This window comes from Nerophis lumbriciformis, linkage group LG02, assembly GCF_033978685.3.
Source record: "Nerophis lumbriciformis linkage group LG02, RoL_Nlum_v2.1, whole genome shotgun sequence".
NCBI lineage: Eukaryota > Metazoa > Chordata > Actinopteri > Syngnathiformes > Syngnathidae > Nerophis > Nerophis lumbriciformis.
In genome coordinates, this window is record NC_084549.2 from 10,189,048 (window position 1) to 10,209,032 (window position 19,985).

A 19,985-nucleotide genomic window follows, 5' to 3' on the forward strand; every position below is an offset into this window, starting at 1 on the left:
CCTATCATTCATCATTCAGTTCACCGGTGTGAGTGGCACCGGGGGCAAAGGGTGAGTGTCCCGCCCAAGGACACAACGGCAGTGATTTTTGGAAGGAAGAGGCGGGGAGCGAACCTGCAACCCTCTGGTTTCTGGCACGGTTGCTCTACCCACTACGCCATGCACACCCTTATTATTATCTGACATTAATAACAATTACCATACTCTACATTGTACCTTATTATTAATATATGGTGCATTGGTGCCTCTATTACATACCAAAACATCTGCTTTTATCCTATAAGATGAAATGTACATACATTTGTATGTTTACCCTAAATGTATATGTGAGGCTAGAAAAAGGATCTTAATCCCCATGTCAGGTACTCTGAGCCTGTTGCAGAAAAACACCTGCAGTACACTTAGTCACCACTGGGAGGCAGTAGAAGGCTGCATTGTAAGAGCCAGTGCTGCTGTATACTTTAATAAGATCATGATGAATTCATGGATTCTATATGGAGAAATATGACTAAACCAACAGTGACTGAGATTAAAAAAAAAGAGGGGGGAATATCTACGGAGAGTCACATGCAAAGCCCATTTGGAATCAGTTAAATAAGATGAATTTCTGTCTTCCATCACTGTATTCTCCCTTTTCTCTTCCACCAGGTGTAAATAATGCACATGTCCAAGTAGGAGCATGAACTAACTATGCATGTGCAGTCATTAGTGTCATTATGAGGCAAAAAAAGAAGAGGATAATTAAAATAAAAAAAACATTACGCCCCCCACCCCTGCTTGAATCTAATTTGGTCTATGATTAATCGTGCAAGTGGAATTCCACGCGACACGATTCCCCGTCTATTAATCACGGCGTCCTGTCCGAAGTCATCACGGCGTGCATGGCAAAAAGTGCCTCGGACCCGCCTCATTAGTATTCCGGAAGCTTCTATGCCGGCCGGGCCGGGGCAGCAGATATGCATACTGTTCATTTCATAAGCGATGGTTTATGAAGCCTGTGGCATGTGGGAGAGATTACCACCAGTAAACACACACTCGGGTCATACGCCAGTCGGGGTTCTGTTACCGTGGTTATAGAGGTCCGACGTCACAGAAATTAACATGTGTATGCTTGAAATAATGTAAATAGACAAGTTTGTATATTGAAGCAATATACCAATATTTTGGTACCGGTACCAAAAAGTGTTTCGATACTTTTCTAAAACAAAGGGGAACACAAAAAATTGCATTATTGGCTTTATTTTAACAAAAAATCTTACAGTACATTAAACATGTTTATTATTGCAATCGAAGAACACTTTTGTCCTTTAATAAAATAGTGAACATACTAGACAACTTGTCTTTTAGTCGTAAGTAAACAAACAAAGGCTACTAATTAGTCATATGCAGTAACATATTGTGTCATTTATCATTCTAGTATTTTGTCAACATTATAAGGGACACGCTGTAAAAAATGGATTATTAATCCACTTGTTCATTTACTGTTAATATCTGCCTATTTTCTGTTTCAACATGTTCTATCTACACTTCTGTTAAAATCATACTTGCCAACCTTGAGACCTCCGATTTCGGGAGGTGGGGGGAGGGGGTTGGCTGTAAACGCATCACTGGCTAAGTGCCATATGTGCATGTGTTGGCGCAAGTGAGAAAGAGCAAGCGGCTGCTGTTGATATAACAAAGTTGCTTTTGGTCTGGTTTGTACTGCAGAAAATGATCACTTTTGCTAGATATCATTTTTTTTACTAATGTTTTGGTGATGTGTTTATGGCCGACAATAAAGAGTTTTGCTCAGTAAAGTGATGGATAGAATTCATGTCCTCAAAGCGTCTCGACAGACGTTACAATATTTGAACAATGATGACAAAACTGTTTTCTCTGTCGTGTCCGTGTGCCACACAAAAAGTCGGACAACTCCAACACCGCACCTAAAGTGTCATTCCAGGTCGTTACACTATGATATACCAATCAAATGTGTGCTTATTCTAGTGTCATTTATTAGGAATCTTAATTTATAAATATTAATCATGAAATGCTGTTAGTATATTAAAAAAATACTAATAAAAATATATTTTACAAACAGGAAGTTGCAGAAATGTACACATTATCCTCTGCTTACATCTCATTGTGCAACATGTGAATGTTTTAATGGGAACTAAATGCAATGTCTGAAGGGGGTACAAATTATTTCCAAAGCAGGACCTCCACCCAGACAAACAATACAAGTACACAGTTCATGAAAAACAATATTTTTTGTTATTGTCATTGTAAGTGGGCCTAAACACTTATATTAGAAAATAACCTCATGGAAATGACTGCTGTCATTTGATTATAATAATAAGAGAATGTTGTCTGTCTATCTGTGTTGGCCCTGCGATGAGGTGGGGACTTGTCCAGGGTGTACCCCGCCTTCCGCCCGAATGCAGCTGAGATAGGCTCCAGCACCCCCCGCGACCCCGAAAGGGACAAGCGGTAGAAAATGGATGGATGGATGGAGATTGAACTTGTTATTTAGTCAGGTTTGTGCTGCTGGTGTAGCCACAGTGTGCACGTCTGATGTTGCTCACATGGGCTCCACTGAAGGCTCAGGGACTTTTTGCCTTTGCTCACACACATGAAAAATTAGAGGGAACATTGTTGACGAGTGCTTGAAACTCCGCATGTCAACATCTCCGTTCGGTGCCACACCAACAAAATGCCGAGGCAACCATTTCTACATCAACACTGTATGAAAAAAGGAGATAACGTCCGCAGGAACCTACCACATAGCGAAGGACATACACTATTTGATTTCCTATTATGCAGCTTATTTTTATTTGACACTTATTGAAATATCTTGTGTGACATCATGCACAAAAGTGCACTTTATTTGTTTTAAACTATAGGAGTGGCGTTCTGTACAAAAAGTGCACTTTAATTTAGTGTTGTTTTGATACGTCATCTTAGTGACATCATGCACAAAAGTGCACTCATAGCTTGTTTTAAAATGTCTCTGACAATTTACACATATACACACACATAACACTCATCTACTCATTGTTGAGTTAAGGGTTGAATTGTCCATCCTTGTTCTATTCTCTGTCACTATTTTTCGAACCATGCTGAACACCCTCTCTGATGATGCATTGCTGTGTGGCACGCACAAAAGTGCTTTCATCAAATGCACTAGATGACAGTATTGTCCTGTTTAAGAGTGTCACAACATTGCTGTTTACGGCAGACGAACTGCTTTACGGTATACAAAAAAGTGACTGCTGTTGTTGTGTGTTGTTGCCACGCTGGGAGGACGTTAATGAAACTGCCTAACAATAAACCCACATAAGAAACCAAGAACTCGCCCTCCATCATTCTATAGTTATAACGTGATTGGGCAGGTACGCTTTTTTATATTGTGGAGGACCTGAGTCCGCCTGAATTTCGGGAGAAAATTTGTCCCGGGAGGTTTTCGGGAGAGGCGCTGAATTTCGGGAGTCTCCCGGAAAATCCGGGAGGGTTGGCAAGTATGGTTAAAATGTAATAATCACTTATTCTTCTGTTGTTTGGATACTGTACATTAGTTTTGGATGATACCACAAATGTAGGTATCGATCCGATTCCAAGTAGTTACAGGATCATATATTGGTTCTAAGTAAGTCCTCATGTGTCCAGGGACGTATTTCCTGAGTTTATAAACATAATCTGAATTTAACAAAAAGAAAAAATTTTGTGACGATAAAAAATATCGATGTAATCATTGTAATATCAACTACATACGCTCTTGTACTTGGTATCATTACAGTGGATGTCAGGTGTAGATCCACCAATGGTATTCGTTTACAAACCCCGTTTCCATATGATTTGGGAAATTGTGTTAGATGTAAATATAAACGGAATACAATGATTTGCAAATCCTTTTCAACCCATATTCAGTTGAATGCACTACAAAGACAACATATTTGATGTTCAAACTCATAAACTTTAAAAAAATGTTTGCAAATAATAATTAACTTAGAATTGCATGGCTGCAACACGTGCCAAAGTAGTTGGGAAAGGGCATGTTCACCACTGTGTTACATCACCTTTCCTTTTAACAACACTCAGTAAACGTTTGGGAACTGAGGAGACACATTTTTGAAGCTTCTCAGGTGGAATTATTTCCCATTCTTGCTTGATGTACAGATTAAGTTGTTCAACAGTCCGGGGGTCTCCGTTGTGGTAATTTAGGCTTCATAATGCGCCACACATTTTCAATGTGAGACAGGTCTGGACTACAGGCAGGCCAGTCTAGTACCCGCACTCTTTTACTATGAAGCCACATTGATGTAACACGTGGCTTGGCATTGTCTTGCTGAAATAAGCAGGGGCGTCCATGGTAACATTGCTTCAATGGCAACATATGTTGCTCCAAAACCTGTATGTACCTTTCAGCATTAATGGCGCCTTCACAGATGTGTAAGTTACCCATGTCTTGGGCACTAATACACCCCCATACCATCACAGATGCTGGCTTTTCAACTTTGCACCTATAACAATCCGGATGGTTCTTTTCCTCTTTAGTCCGGAGGACACGACGTCCACAGTTTCCAAAAACAATTTGAAATGTGGACTCGTCAGACCACAAACACTTTTCCACTTTGTATCAGTCCATCTTAGATGAGCTCAGGCCCAGCGAAGCCGACGGCGTTTCTGGGTGTTGTTGATAAACGGTTTTCGCCTTGCATAGGAGAGTTTTAACTTGCACTTACAGATGTAGCGACCAAATGTACTTACTGATTGTGGGTTTCTGAAGTGTTCCTGAGCCCATGTGGTGATATCCTTTACACACTGATGTCGCTTGCTGATGCAGTACAGCCTGAGGGATCGAAGGTCACGGGCTTAGCTGCTTACGTGCAGTGATTTCTCCAGATTCTCTGAACCCTTTGATGATATTACGGACCGTAGATGGTGAAATCCCTGAATTCCTTGCAATAGCTGGTTGAGAAAGGTTTTTCTTAAACTGTTCAACAATTTGCTCACGCATTTGTTGACAAAGTGGTGACCCTCGCCCCATCCTTGTTTGTGAATGACTGAGCATCTCATGGAATCTACTTTTATACCCAATCATGGCACCCACCTGTTCCCAATTTGCCTGTTCACCTGTGGGATGTTCCAAATAAGTGTTTGATGAGCATTCCTCAACTTTATCAGTATTTATTGCCACCTTTCCCAACTTTTTTGTCACGTGTTGCTGGCATCAAATTCTAAAGTTAATGATTATTTGCAAAAAAAAAAAAGTTTATCAGTTTGAACATCAAATATGTTGTCTTTGTAGCATATTCAACTGAATATGGGTTGAAAATGATTTGCAAATCATTGTATTCCGTTTATATTTACATCTAACACAATTTCCCAACTCATATGGAAACAGGGTTTGTACATTGTGACGCCGGTGAGCTACGGTGTGTAGTGAAGCATGATTAGCTATTCCTCGTCCTGCAGGGATGATACTTGTAAGAAACGTACTTTATTTGTCGCCATGGAGATGAGGATTAGTGATTTAGAAGTTGCTAAAACACTGCCGACTGCGGATGGACGTTAGCTGCTGCTTCCTGAGGGCGTTTCAGAGTTATCGTCAGTTTTTAGGCCAAAGTGCGTCCGTTTTCCCTGTTGTTTGGATACTTTGCATTAGTTTTGAATGATACCACACATTTAGTTATCGATCTGATACCAAGAAGTTACAGGATCATACATTGATCATAGTCAAAATCCTCATGTGTCCAGGGACGTATTTCCTGAGTTTATAAACATAATATAACATTTAAAAAAGGAAAAAAACATTTTGTGACGATAACAAATATCTATGTAATCATTGTAGTATCGACTTATAACTTCACCTTTATCGTTAGTTTTTAAAGTTAAAGTTAAAGTACCAATGATTTTCACACACTCACATACACTAAGTGTGGTGAAATTAGTCCTCTGCATTTGACTCATCACCCTTGTTCACCCCCTGGTAGGTGAGGGGAGCAGTGAGCAGCAGCGGTGGCCACGCCCGGGTATCATTTTTGGTGATTTAACCCCCAATTCCAACCCTAAACCATTGTCACAAAATGTTTTTTTTCCTTTTTTAAACCAAAATGCTGGCGTTTTGCAAAATAACTCGCAACTATCTATTCCAGGTACGGGACAGGTGATGGCTCTTCTGTGCGGAATGGCAATTTCAAAATATTTCATCATCCCCATCAAAGGCCTGACTTGACCCGAATCTAACGAACGGCACGACGCCATTTCTGCTGGGATTCTTTAGCCGGAGCGGGCGAAACCGTCAAAAGGTCTGCATCATTTTTTACACCCGAGTCATGTAGGAATTATGACAGAAAGGCAGATGACATTACATAATAGATGTTTTTTTTTACTTTTTTAACAAGAAAGTTCCAAGGTAAAAGATCATGTTTTCTTGTGTTTTGACTAGGGTTGCAAAATTCCGGGAATATTCAAAGTTGGAAATATTCCATGGGAATTAACGTGAATTAATCGCACACCATACACATATTTGGATTAGTTCACACTTCATACTATTGTATATAAATAAATATAGAGTTAAACGACGTCCCTGCTGTCTGTGCCATCTTCTTCCCCTGTACAAACCGTAACAAATAAGTGTGTTATTGTTTGTGCTATGACGGCTATGACAGTTTCCGCTAAAAACTACCGGTGTAGTGAGTTTACATTATTCACCCAAGGAACTTTAGTTATAAGAGAGTTCCAGTCGGACGCTTTTTCACGGGACACATTTCCGGCGTTGTTGTTGTTGCACTAGTGCAGGGGTCGGCAACCCGCGGCTCCGGAGCCGCATGCGGCTCTTTGATCACTCTGATGCGGCTCAGCAGCTTACTTGCTGAAACCCCCCAATTTTCCCGCAAGACTTCCGGATTTCAGTACCTCTCGCAGAAAACTCCCGGGATTATTATTCACCGATTTTCACCCTTACAGCTATAAAAAGGGCGTGCCATGATGGTACAACATTTGGCGTCCTCTACAATCTGTATTAACAGCGTGCCAGCCCAACACTTCATTTACGATATACATCATCTGATTGCACACGTACGTGACAGCAAGGCATACTTGGTCAACAGCCACACAGGTTACACTGACGGTGACCATATAAAACAACTTTAACACTCTTACTAATAATGCGCCACACTTTGAACCAAAACCAAACAAGAATGACAAACACATTTCGGGAGAACATCTTCACCTTAACACAACATAAACACAACAGAACAAACACCTAGAATCCCATGCAGCCCTGACTCTTCCGGGCTACATTATACACCCCTGCTACCACCAAACCCCGCCCCCACCCCAAGCCTGCTCCCTCACACATCAACCCCCCCCCTTCTCTGTGCGTCGGTTGAGGTGGGCGGGGTTTGGTCGCGGGGGTGTATAATGTAGCCCGGAAAAGTTAGGGCTGCATGGGATTCTGGGTATTTGTCCTGTTGTGTTTATGTTGTGTTACGGTGCAGATGTTTGTCATTCTTGTTTGGTGTGGGTTCACAGTGTGGCGCATTATTAGTAAGAGTGTTAAAGTTTTTTTTTATAACGCCACCGTCAGTGTAACCTGTGTGGTTGTTGAGTAAGTTTGCCTTGCTGTCACCCACGTGAGCAAGCGGAAGCCCCATTCAACATGTGGCTGATCAGGCACGCTGGCTGTTGTGGGTGCTATATGCTGTATCATCACGACACGCATGTCGCTGACAACCGCTATTCATAAAACCCGCGTGCCGCACCAGCTTAAAAATTCCATAAAAGGTGTGGGCAGCGTGTCTGAGACCCCTGGTTTATACATAGCACAAAGCAATAAAAAAAACTTTGTATGCAGTGTTATTTCATTTAAAATTTCAAAAATTTTTGCGGCTCCCATTGTTTTCTATAATTTGTGAAACTGGTCAAAATGGCTCTTTGACTGGTAAAGGTTGCCGACCCCTGCACTAGTGAGCCACGGATGAGGATATGCTGCTTCGTTATTGATTGAAGTAAAGTCTGAATGTCATTAAAACAGTTAGCTCCATCTTTTGACACTTCTTCCACTTCCGTCCTTGCACGCTACACCGCTACAACAAAGATGGCGGGGAGAAGACGCCGTCGAAGGTGAGCCACGTAAATAAGACCCGCCCACAAAACGGGGCATCCTTAAGTGGCTTGAAGATGATCTGTAAAACATCATCTATGCAACATTTTGACCAAAGAACTACCATTACATGTTATGTAGACCACAAGGAAGTGTTTTACTTTTAGAAAAAAAATCATAATATGACCCCTTTAATGCGCCTTACGCCTTACAAAATAAATAAACAATGAATCGGCAGTGCGCCCTATGGTCCGAAAAATACGGTATATTCTTTGTCATTTGATTAGATTGTGAAGTTCGCGGAACCTGGTTATTTTTGCATTCCTTTATAAGACCGTTTTATTCATTTCATAATCTGATTGAACAGCAATGCAAGCCAAAATAATGTTATTTTATGCTGCTTATAAAACATGCTTTTTTTAATGTGCTGTATCGAAATAACAAGTGAAGTTATCATCAAATGAATACCTCTGTCATTAAATAAATGTGTACAGAAAACTATTAAAACTCATAATACAACCCCTTTAATGCGCCTTATAATTCTGTGCGCCCTATTGTCCGGAAAATGCGAAGTATATATATATATATATATATATATATATATATATATATATATATATATATATATATATATATATATATATATGAGTTGGGAAATTGTGCTAGATGTAAATATAAACGGAATACAATGATTTGCAAATCATTTTCAACCCATATTCAGTTGAATATGCTACAAAGACAACATATTTGATGTTCAAACTGATAAACATTTTTTTTCTGTGCAAATAATCATTAACTTTAGAATTTGATGCCAGCAACACGTGACAAAGAAGTTGGGAAAGGTGGCAATAAATACTGATAAAGTTGAGGAATGCTCATCAAACACTTATTTGGAACATCCCACAGGTGTGCAGGCTAATTGGGAACAGGTGGGTGCCATGGTTGGGTAAAAAAGTAGATTCCGTGAAATGCTCAGTCATTCACAAACAAGGATGGGGCGAGGGTCACCACTTTGTCAACAAATGCGTGAGCAAATTGTTGAACAGTTTAAGAAAAACCTTTCTCAACCAGCTATTGCAAGGAATTTAGGGATTTCACCATCTACGGTCCGTAATATCATCAAAGGGTTCAGAGAATCTGGAGAAATCACTGCACGTAAGCAGCTAAGCCCGTGACCTTCGATCCCTCAGGGTGTACTGCATCAACAAGCGACATCAGTGTGTAAAGGATATCACCACATGGGCTCAGGAACACTTCAGAAACCCACTGTCAGTAACTACAGTTGGTCGCTACATCTGTAAGAGCAAGTTAAAACTCTCCTATGCAAGGCGAAAACCGTTTATCAACAACACCCAGAAACGCCGTCGGCTTTGCTGGGCCTGAGCTCATCTAAGATGGACTGATACAAAGTGGAAAAGTGTTCTGTGGTCTGACGAGTACACATTTCAAATTGTTTTTGGAAACTGTGGACGTCGTGTCCTCCGGACCAAAGAGGAAAAGAACCATCCGGATTGTTATAGGCGCAAAGTTGAAAAGCCAGCATGTGTGATGGTATGGGGGTGTATTAGTGCCCAAGACATGGGTAACTTACACATCTGTGAAGGCGCTATTAATGCTGAAAGGTACATACAGGTTTTGGAGCAACATATGTTGCCCTCCAAGCAACGTTACCATGGACGCCCCTGCTTATTTCAGCAAGACAATGCCAAGCCACGTGTTACATGGCTTCATAGTAAAAGAGTGCAGGTACTAGACTGGCCTGCCTGTAGTCCAGACCTGTCTCCCATTGAAAATGTGTGGCGCATTATGAAGCCTAAAATACCACAACGGAGACCCCCGGACTGTTGAACAACTTACGCTGTACATCAAGCAAGAATGGGAAAGAATTCCACCTGAGAAGCTTAAAAAATGTGTCTCCTCAGTTCCCAAACGTTTACTGAGTGTTGTTAAAAGGAAAGGCCATGTAACACAGTGGTGAACATGCCCTTTCCCAACTACTTTGGCACGTGTTGCAGCCATGAAATTCTAAGTTAATTATTATTTGCAAAAAAAAAATAAAGTTTTTGAACATCAAATATCTTGTCTTTGTTTTGCATTCAACTGAATATGGGTTGAAAAGGATTTGCAAATCATTGTATTCCGTTTATATTTACATCTAACACAATTTCCCAACTCATATGGAAACGGGGTTTGTATATATATATATTGTAGAGGGGATGCCTTTATTTGTACAAATTGTTTATAAATATACATACTAAGGCAGATTGGGCACAGCTCATTTGACATTGTGGAACAAAAAAATTTATGGCTCTTTGTCTACAAAAGTGTGTTCTATTATTACTATAATTACATCTTGTATTGGAGCTCACTAAATGTACCTAATGAAGTGGTCGTTGACAGACTACTATCACCTTATCATCACACTACTTTATTCCTGTGTCGTGACAAAGTCATCACTTCATTATATTGTGAAAGCACATGCACGCTCTATGTTATTATTTAGCCTAGGTCTTGAGGTAGCCGTGTTATTCACGGTATTATAAGCAAGGAGCTCTGCACCCGAGCAAGGCGAAAAGCCTTTGTACTGCAGTGTAATTTAGGTCACAATACTCTGAACTACCACATAAAAGTAGGTCGTTATGTAATACAGGTTAGGGTGTTTTCCAGGCTGCTCATGCAAGACCGCCGGGGTATATATGCACGTGTGCGTGCGTGCGTGCGTGTGTGTGTGTGTGTGTGTGTGTGTGTGTGTGTGTGTGTGTGTGTGTGTGTGTGTGTGTGTGTGTGTGTGTGTGTGCGTGAGGTACTATTGCAGTGATGGATCATTGTGAGCTTAGACTCTATGGCGCAAGTGAGTAAAAAAAACATGAAAAACTACCGCATTTTTCGGAGTATAAGTCGCACTGGAGTATAAGTCGCACCTGCCGAAAATGCATAATAAAGAAGGAAAAAAACACATATAAGTCGCACTGGAGTATAAGTCGCATTTTTGGGGGAAATGTATTTGATAAAAGCCAACACCAAGAATAGACATTTGAAAAGCAATTTAAAATAAATAAAGAGTTTGGTGAGTTTTGAAGCATTTTAAGAGGGTCAAATTACAGCTCAAAGAGGCAAAAGTGACTGTTTTTACTAAAATTTTGTTCTGAAGGGGGAATTGCCAACTTCCTGTTGATTTTTGCTGAAGGATGTCCAGGTATGAAATCTAGGTCTAATTCAGACCTACATAGAAGTTTTTGTTTCATGTCTCTACGACATTCCTACCGGAAGTTATAAACAGTTGTGTCTGTGTTTTTTCCTAGGGGGCGCTAGAGCGCAATTTTGAGTTTTGGGTTTTTTTTTTTTTTTTTTATTAGATGGCAATTTTCGCCAGTCCTGATGTGTGTGTCAAATATGGTGAGTTTTGAAGCATGTTAAGAGGGTCAAATTACAGCTCAAAGAGGCAAAAGTGACTGTTTTTACTAAAATTTTGTTCTGAAGGGGGAATTGCCAACTTCCTGTTGATTTTTGCTGAAGGATGTCAACGTATGAAATCTAGGTCTAAGTCAGACCTACATAGAAGTTTTTGTTTCATGTCTCTACGACATTCCTACCGGAAGTTATAAGCAGTTCTGTCTGTGTTTTTCCCTAGGGGGCGCAATTTTGAGTTTTGGGGTTTGTTTTTTTTCATTAGATGGCAATTTTCGCCAGTCCTGATGTGTGTGTCAAATATGGTGAGTTTTGAAGCATGTTAAGGGGGTCAAATTACAGCTCAAAGAGGCGGCGGAATAATAATAATAATAATAAAACGCACAAAATACAATAGGGTCCTCTGTCCCAAAGGGACATTGCGGTCCCTAATAAAAACAACACACATAATTCATAAATAATTAAACTGATTAACTTAGAAGTACATTTTAAATATTACTTTCATGTCTATGATTAGATAAAAATATATTAAAGTAAACATATTTATTATGATTTTTATAAATCATATTAGTAGTGGTGGCAGGCTGAGTATAAAAAGTAGTAGTACTAGTAGTAGTAGTTGCAGTAGTTGTAGTGGTATTGGGGTTTAGAAACACAATCACTTAATACAGTACAATTTTTAAGTTACACTGCGACCTTGAAGCGATTACGCGGTAGAAAATGGATGGATGGATGGAAGTTAAAGTTAAAAAAAAAATCTTCTTCTTCTTCTTTCTTCTTCTTCTTAGTATTATTATTATTAGTAGTAGTAGTAGTAGTAGTAGTAATCATATTAGTACCGTATTTTTCGGAGTATAAGTCGCACCGGCCGAAAATGCATAATAAAGAAGGAAAAAAACATATATAAGTCGCACTGGAGTATAAGTCGCACCGGCCAAAAATGCATAATAAAGAAGGGAAAAAACATATATAAGTCGCACTGGAGTATAAGTCCCATTTTTTTGGGGAAATGTATTTGATAAAAGCCAACACCAAGAATAGACATTTGAAAAGCAATTTAAAATAAATAAAGAGTTTGGTGAGTTTTGAAGCATGTTAAGAGGGTCAAAATACAGCTCAAAGAGGCAAAAGTGACTGTTTTTACTAAAATTTTGTTCTGAAGGGGGAATTGCCAACTTCCTGTTGATTTTTGCTGAAGGATGTCAACGTATGAAATCTAGGTCTAAGTCAGACCTACATAGAAGTTTTTGTTTCATGTCTCTACGACATTCCTACCGGAAGTTATAAACAGTTGTGTCTGTGTTTTTTCCTAGGGGGCGCTAGAGCGCAATTTTGAGTTTTTTTTGTTTTTGTTTTTTTTATTAGATCGCAATTTTCGCCAGTCCTGATGTGTGTGTCGAATATGGTGAGTTTTGAAGCATGTTAAGAGGGTCAAATTACAGCTCAAAGAGGCAAAAGTGACTGTTTTTACTAAAATGTTGTTCTGAAGGGGGAATTGCCAACTTCCTGTTGATTTTTGCTGAAGGATGTCAACGTATGAAATCTAGGTCTAAGTCAGACCTACATAGAAGTTTTTGTTTCATGTCTCTACGACATTCCTACCGGAAGTTATAAGCAGTTTTGTCTGTGTTTTTCCCTAGGGGGCGCAATTTTGAGTTTTGGGGTTTGTTTTTTTTCATTAGATGGCAATTTTCGCCAGTCCTGATGTGTGTGTCAAATATGGTGAGTTTTGAAGCATGTTAAGAGGGTCAAATTACAGCTCAAAGAGGCAAAAGTGACTGTTTTTACTAAAATGTTGTTTTGAAGGGGGAATTGCCAACTTCCTGTTGATTTTTTGCTGAAGGATGTCAACGTATGAAATCTCGGTCTAAGTCAGACCTACATAGAAGTTTTTGTTTCATGTCTCTACGACATTCCTACCGGAAGTTATAAGTGGTTTTGTCTGTGTTTTTCCCTAGGGGGCGCAATTGTGAGTTTTGGGGTTTGTTTTTTTTCATTAGATGGCAATTTTCGCCAGTCCTGATGTGTGTGTCAAATATGGTGAGTTTTGAAGCATGTTAAGGGGGTCAAATTAGAGCTCAAAGAGGCGGCGGAATAATAATAATAATAATAAAACGCACAAAATACAATAGGGTCCTCTGTCCCAAAGGGACATTGCAGTCCATAATAAAAACAACACACATAATTCATAAATAATTAAACTGATTAATTTAGAAGTACCTTTTAAATATTACTTTCATGTCAATGATTAGATAAAAATATATTAAAGTAAACATATTTATTATGATTTTTATAAATCATATTAGTAGTGGTGGCAGGCGGAGTATAAAAAGTAGTAGTACTAGTAGTAGTAGTTGCAGTAGTTGTAGTGGTATTAAGGTTTAGAAACACAATCACTGAATACAGTACAATTTTGAAGTTACGCTGCGACGAAAATAGACCTGAATAAACCCGCTCATCGGCAGTTTGATTGATTGACTTATTGAGACTTTTTATTAGTAGATTGCACAGTACAGTACATATTCCGTACAATTGACCACTAAATGGTAACACCCCAATAAGTTTTTCAACTTGTTTAAGTCCACGTTAATCAATTCATGGTAAGTGCGCCTTATGGTCCGAAAAATACGGTAGATGTTGCTAAGTGGGCAACACCAATCTTCTAAGACTTGCGGGGATTTCTTACTGAAACGTGTTGCGATAAAAATATCCAGATGTATATATATGTATGCGCATGAATCCAAGCACGTTACCTTCGTACATCCCAATCTACGTGGAATTGAGCCTACTGATCACCTACTCGGTGGCCTAGTGGTTAGAGTGTCCGCCCTGGGATCGGTAGGTCGAGTCGAGTCATACCAAAGACTATAAAAATGGGAGCCATTACCTCCCTGCTTGGCACTCAGCATCAAGGGTTGGAATTGGGGGTTAAATCACCAAAAATGATTCCCGGGCGTGGCCACCGCTGCTGCTCACTGCTCCCCTCACCTCCCAGAGGGGTGAACAAGGGTGATGGGTCAAATGCAGAGAATAATTTCACCACACCTTGTGTGTGTGTGACTATCATTGGTACTTTAACTTTAAATGTTAGAGGGGCTGGCCTGTCTTCAAAAATGCAAATCATATTTAAATATACCATGCACCTTGCAGTACCCTCTCTGTAAGGTCAGAAAACCTCAGGACAATGAGTAAGATGGGATGCTGGGAAAAAAACATGCTTAATACGCATCACAGGAATAGAATTAGGACACTTACATGAATACATGTACACACCTTAAGCCACCCATTGTGTACAGTGCCTACGTTCACAACCATGGTGTTACTTAAAATGTATGAATTTAAAAAAAAATATATATATATATATATATATATATATATATATATATATATATATATATATATATATATATTATTTTTTTATTTTTTTATTTTTAATTCATACATTTTAAGTAATAAAAAAAAAATATATATATATATATATATTTTTTTTTTTTTTTTTAATTCATACATTTTAAGTAACAACATGGTTGTGAACGGAGGCACTGATAGATATATATATATATATATATATACATATATATATATATATATATATATATATATATATATATATATATATATATATATATATATATATATATATATATATATATATATATATATATACACAATACCAGTAAAGTTGGCACGTTGTGTAAATGGTAAATAAAACCAGAATACAATGATTTGCAAATCCTTTTCAACTTATATTCAATTGAATAGACTGCAAAGACAAGATATTTAATGTTCGAACTGAGAAACTATTTATTTTTTGTGTGCAAATAATCATTAATTTAGAATTTAATGGCAGCAACACATTGCAAAAAAGTTGTCACCGGGGCATTTTTACCACTGTGTTAAATTGGCCCTTCCTTTTAACAACACTCAGTAAACGTTTGGGAACTGAGGAGACACATTTTTTAAGCTTCTCAGGTGGAATTCTTTCCCATTCTTGCTTGATGTACAGCTTAAGTTGTTCAACAGTCCGGGGGTCTCCGTTGTGCTATTTTAGGCTTCATAATGCACCACACATTTTAAATGGGAGACTACAGGCAGGCCAGTCTAGTACCCGCACTCTTTTACTATGAAGCCAAGCTGTTGTAACACGTGGCTTGGCATTGTCTTGCTGAAATAAGCAGGGGCGTCCATGAAAAAGACATTGCTTGGATGGCAACATATGTTGCTCCAAAACCTGTAAGTACCTTTCAGCATTAATGGCGCCTTCACAGATGTGTAAGTTACCCATGTCTTGGGCACTAATAACACCCCCATACCATCACAGATGCTGGCTTTTTCACTTTGCGCCTATAACAATCCGGATGGTTCTTTTCCTCTTTGGTCCGGAGGACACGACGTCCACAGTTTCCAAAAACAAATTGAAATGTGGACTCATCAGACCACAGAACACTTTGTTAACTTTTCCTATGTCATCATGCTAAAGCTTTATGCTAACACATTAGCTAATTTAATTCATTTCAAACTAATTCTTGAGGATTTTGACACTTTTTGCCAACTTGCAAGTACGCTGCAAGTTGGCAGCGTACTTGAAAATCGGGTTTTGCCTTGCACAGGAGAGTTTTAACTTGCACTTACAGATGTAGCGACCAACTGTAGTTACTGACAGTGGGTTTCTGAAGTGTTCCTGAGCCCATGTGGTGATATCCTTTACACACTGATGTCGCTTGTTGATGCAGTACAGCCTGAGGGATCGAAGGTCACGGGCTTAGCTGCTTACGTGCAGTGATTTCTCCAGATTCTCTGAACCCTTTGATGATATTACGGACCGTAGATGGTGAAATCCCTAAATTCCTTGCAATAGCTGGTTGAGAAATGTTGTTCTTAAACTGTTCAACAATTTGCTCACGCATTTGTTGACAAAGTGGTGACCCTCGCCCCATCCTTGTTTGTGAATGACTGAGCATTTCATGGAATCTACTTTTATACCCAATCATGGCACCCACCTGTTCCCAATTTGCCTGTTCACCTGTGGGATGTTCCAAATAAGTGTTTGATGAGCATTAGTCAACTTTATCAGTCTTTTTTTTTGCCACTTGTGCCAGCTTTTTTGAAATATGTTGCAAATGAGATAATATTTGCAAAAAAAATAACAAAGTTTACCGGTTCGAACGTTAAATATCTTGTCTTTGCAGTCTATTCAATTGAATATAAGTTGAAAAGGATTTGCAAATCATTGTATTCTGTTTTTATTTACCGTTTACACACAGCTCTTTTGGAAAACCCATCCAGAAGCAAAGCTCCATTCTGAGTCACTCCTCCCCATTAGCCCGTCCGCTCCCTGAAATATCAAAAAGGAACCGAGCTCTGTCACTTTCCATGATGAGGCAAAGATGACTGCAGCCCCGCCCGGAGCCAGAGAGCCTGAGAGACACACTCCCAGTAATGGGCAACCAGAGGAGGGGATGGGGGGACAAATTGGCAGTGATAAAAAGGAGGCTTGACAGGTAAAGATTGAGGGCAAACAGGAAAATGGGGAAAAAAAAGAAAAAAAAGACGAGTGGTCGGAGGCTTGTGTTGAGAGCGGGAGGGAAAGGATTGCAATGGTGATAGACTGATGGAGACATCTAGACTCACCCAGCCAGCTTCTGTTTAGGTAGACGGACACAAAGACGGGAGGGACGGTGAAGAAGTCGACCACCGAGTTGACCTCCAGCCAGAACCACAGCTTGTCGTTGGCTGCGATAAACTGTCAGGAGAAACATGCACGTCCTTCGTCAAAAAACAAACTGCAAAAACTGAAATCTAAGTAAGATTAAATATCTCAAATAAGGGTGATATTTGCTTATTTTCTGTCTTATGAAATTATTCTTCTCACTAAGCAGATTTTATGTTAGAGTGTTTTACTTGTTTTAAGGGTTTTGGTCCTAAATGATCTCAGTAAGATATTACAGCTTGTTGCTGAGATGTTATGACCTATATTAGCTTAGAAGCTTAGAGGTGACAGAGCTTTCGCCGTTGCTGCTCCCAAGCTCTGGAACGACCTACCTCTGAGTGTTAGACAAGCCTCCTCTCTTCCTGTTTTTAAATCTCTCTTAAAAACATACTTTTATTCCATGGCTTTTAACACTGAGTGATATCCATCCTGCAATGGCGCCCCATAATACACCTGCTGTGAACCTGTTTTTATGTTTTTATGTTTTTATTTATTCTATTTTATTTATTTATTTTTTATCGTGTTCTGTTTGTGTTGTGTTGTGTTTGCTCGGTACTCGTTTTATCTTTTAACCTGTCCATTGTACAGCACTTTGGCTACCCCTGTGGTAAATTTTAAATGTGCTTTATAAATAAAGTTGATTTGATTTGATTTGATTATATTGAGTAAAACATGCTTGAAACTAGAATATCAACTGTTGCAAAGCTGTGTCATCAACACTCACAAGTATAAAACTACTTTTTTAAAGTAATCATTTCTTATTTCAAGCATGAAAATAAAAATCATGATGCCGAGCGCATATCATGATGTCAAGATAATGGCACTAGCATTTACTTAATTTAAGAATATTTTTCAACACATTGAGCAAAAAAGTCTCTCTTTTTTTTTCTACCCAGCCGAATTTTCTTGTTCTATTGGCAGATAATTTTGCTTAGTTCAAATAAAATACCTCTCATTTTTGTATTTTCTGTTTTTGTTTTTGAACACTGACTTTTTGCAGTGTACTGCAAAAACTGAAATTTAAGTAAGATTAAATATCTCAAATAAGGGTGATATTTGATTATTTTCTGTCTGATAAGAGAATTATTCTCACTAAGCAGATTTCATGTTTGAGTGTTTTACTTGTTTTAAGGGTTTTGGTCCTAAATGATCTCAGTAAGATATTACAGCTTGTTGCTGAGATGTTATGACCTATATTGAGTAAAACATGCTTGAAACTAGAATATCAACTGTTGCAAAGCTGTGTCATCAACACTCACAAGTATAAAACTACTTTTTAAAAGTAATAATTTCTTATTTCAAGCATGAAAAAAAAAAATCATGATGCCGAGCGCATATCATTATGTCAAGATAATGGCACTAGCATTTACTTCATTTAAGAATATTTTTCTATATATTGAGCAAAAAGGTCTCTTTTTTTTTCTACCAAGAAAAGTGCACTTGTTATTAGTGAGAATATACTTATTTTAAGGTATTTTTGGGTTCATTGAGGTTAGCTAATTTTACTTGTTTTGGAAAATCTTGACCAGCCGAATTTTCTCGTTCTATTGGCAGATAATTTTGCTTAGTTCAAATAAAATACCCCTAATTTTTGTATTTTTGTTTTTGTTTTTGAACACTGACTTTTTGCAGTGTAGCAACAGTGACTCCACTCTTGCGTCAGCCCTACTTGCTAAAACACGGCAGTGGTTGGGGATGTGGGCGCGTAAGTAACCCATAATAAGTAACTCATTCATTCATTTTTTTATTTATCTCCTTCATTGATGTGCATTTTTGATCAGTAGACAATTAAACTCTAACAACAAAACACATATTTACACACCTACACAGCAAAAAGTCAGTGTTCAAAAACAAAGAAAAAAAATACAAAAATTAAGGGTATTTTATTTGAACTAAGCAAAAATTATCTGCCAATAGAACAAGAAAATTCGGCTTGTCAAGACTTTCCAAAACAAGTAAAATTAGCTAATTTCAATGAACCCAAAAATACCTTAAAATAAGTATATTCTCACTAGTAACAAGTGCACTTTTCTTGGTAGAAAAAAAAAAGACATTTTTGCTCAATATGTTGAAAAATATTCTTAAATGAAGTAAATGCTAGTGCCATTATCTTGACATAATGATATGTGCTCGGCATTACATTTCTTGAAACCAGCAAACGTATACTAAAAACTAATTTATTGTTCTTAATGGAAAGGCAACAAGGCAACCGCTTGTTACTCTCGGGGTCTCCTAGCCGCTCAGGCAAATTATATTGTCTAAAAATGCATTTTTCCATGGATAACATGACATCATCGCGCCAAGTGCGTGCTCTTTCAGTCAATTAGTGCGCATATATACAGCCAAAAATGTTTTAATTGTAATTTTGAAGAATTTATCTGAATGTGCATGATACAAAACAAATACAAAACCAGACAAAAAATAAGTAAAATAATAAATATAAAGCAAAATGTAAACACTTGCTGTCCATATGATCTTATTGTTCTGTCTTTATATTTTTTTTTCCAATTGGAATATATTTCTACAATCTTTTATCTCGTTGTAAAGAGAATTCCATAGTTTAACCCCCACCATTCATTTGTTTGTTTAGACCAGAGGTGTCAAAGTGGTTTTCACTGAGGGCCACATCGTAGTTATGTTTGGCCCCAGAGGGCCGCTTCTAACAGTGAATATTATTATTACACAATTTTTTAATGCATTTTATTAGTAGATTTAAAAAAAAAGTAAAATGTAAAAAAAAATATGGTAAATTGCAATAATTTCACCTCAAAATGTAGTGTA

At 38.3% G+C, this 19,985-nt stretch overlaps 1 protein-coding gene across 23 annotated transcripts in view; it reads right to left on the reverse strand.

Moving 5' to 3' along the window:
• The window catches only part of kcnma1a (potassium large conductance calcium-activated channel, subfamily M, alpha member 1a), a 691,811-nt gene that overhangs the window by 305,379 nt on the left and 366,447 nt on the right, over window positions 1-19,985 (reverse strand). For all 23 annotated transcript variants that reach the window (XM_061936588.1, XM_061936904.1, XM_061937671.2 and 20 more), the window contains exon 5: window positions 17,126-17,237. In XM_061936588.1, the coding sequence (XP_061792572.1) occupies window positions 17,126-17,237 (112 nt within the window). The remainder of the gene's footprint in view (window positions 1-17,125; window positions 17,238-19,985) is intronic.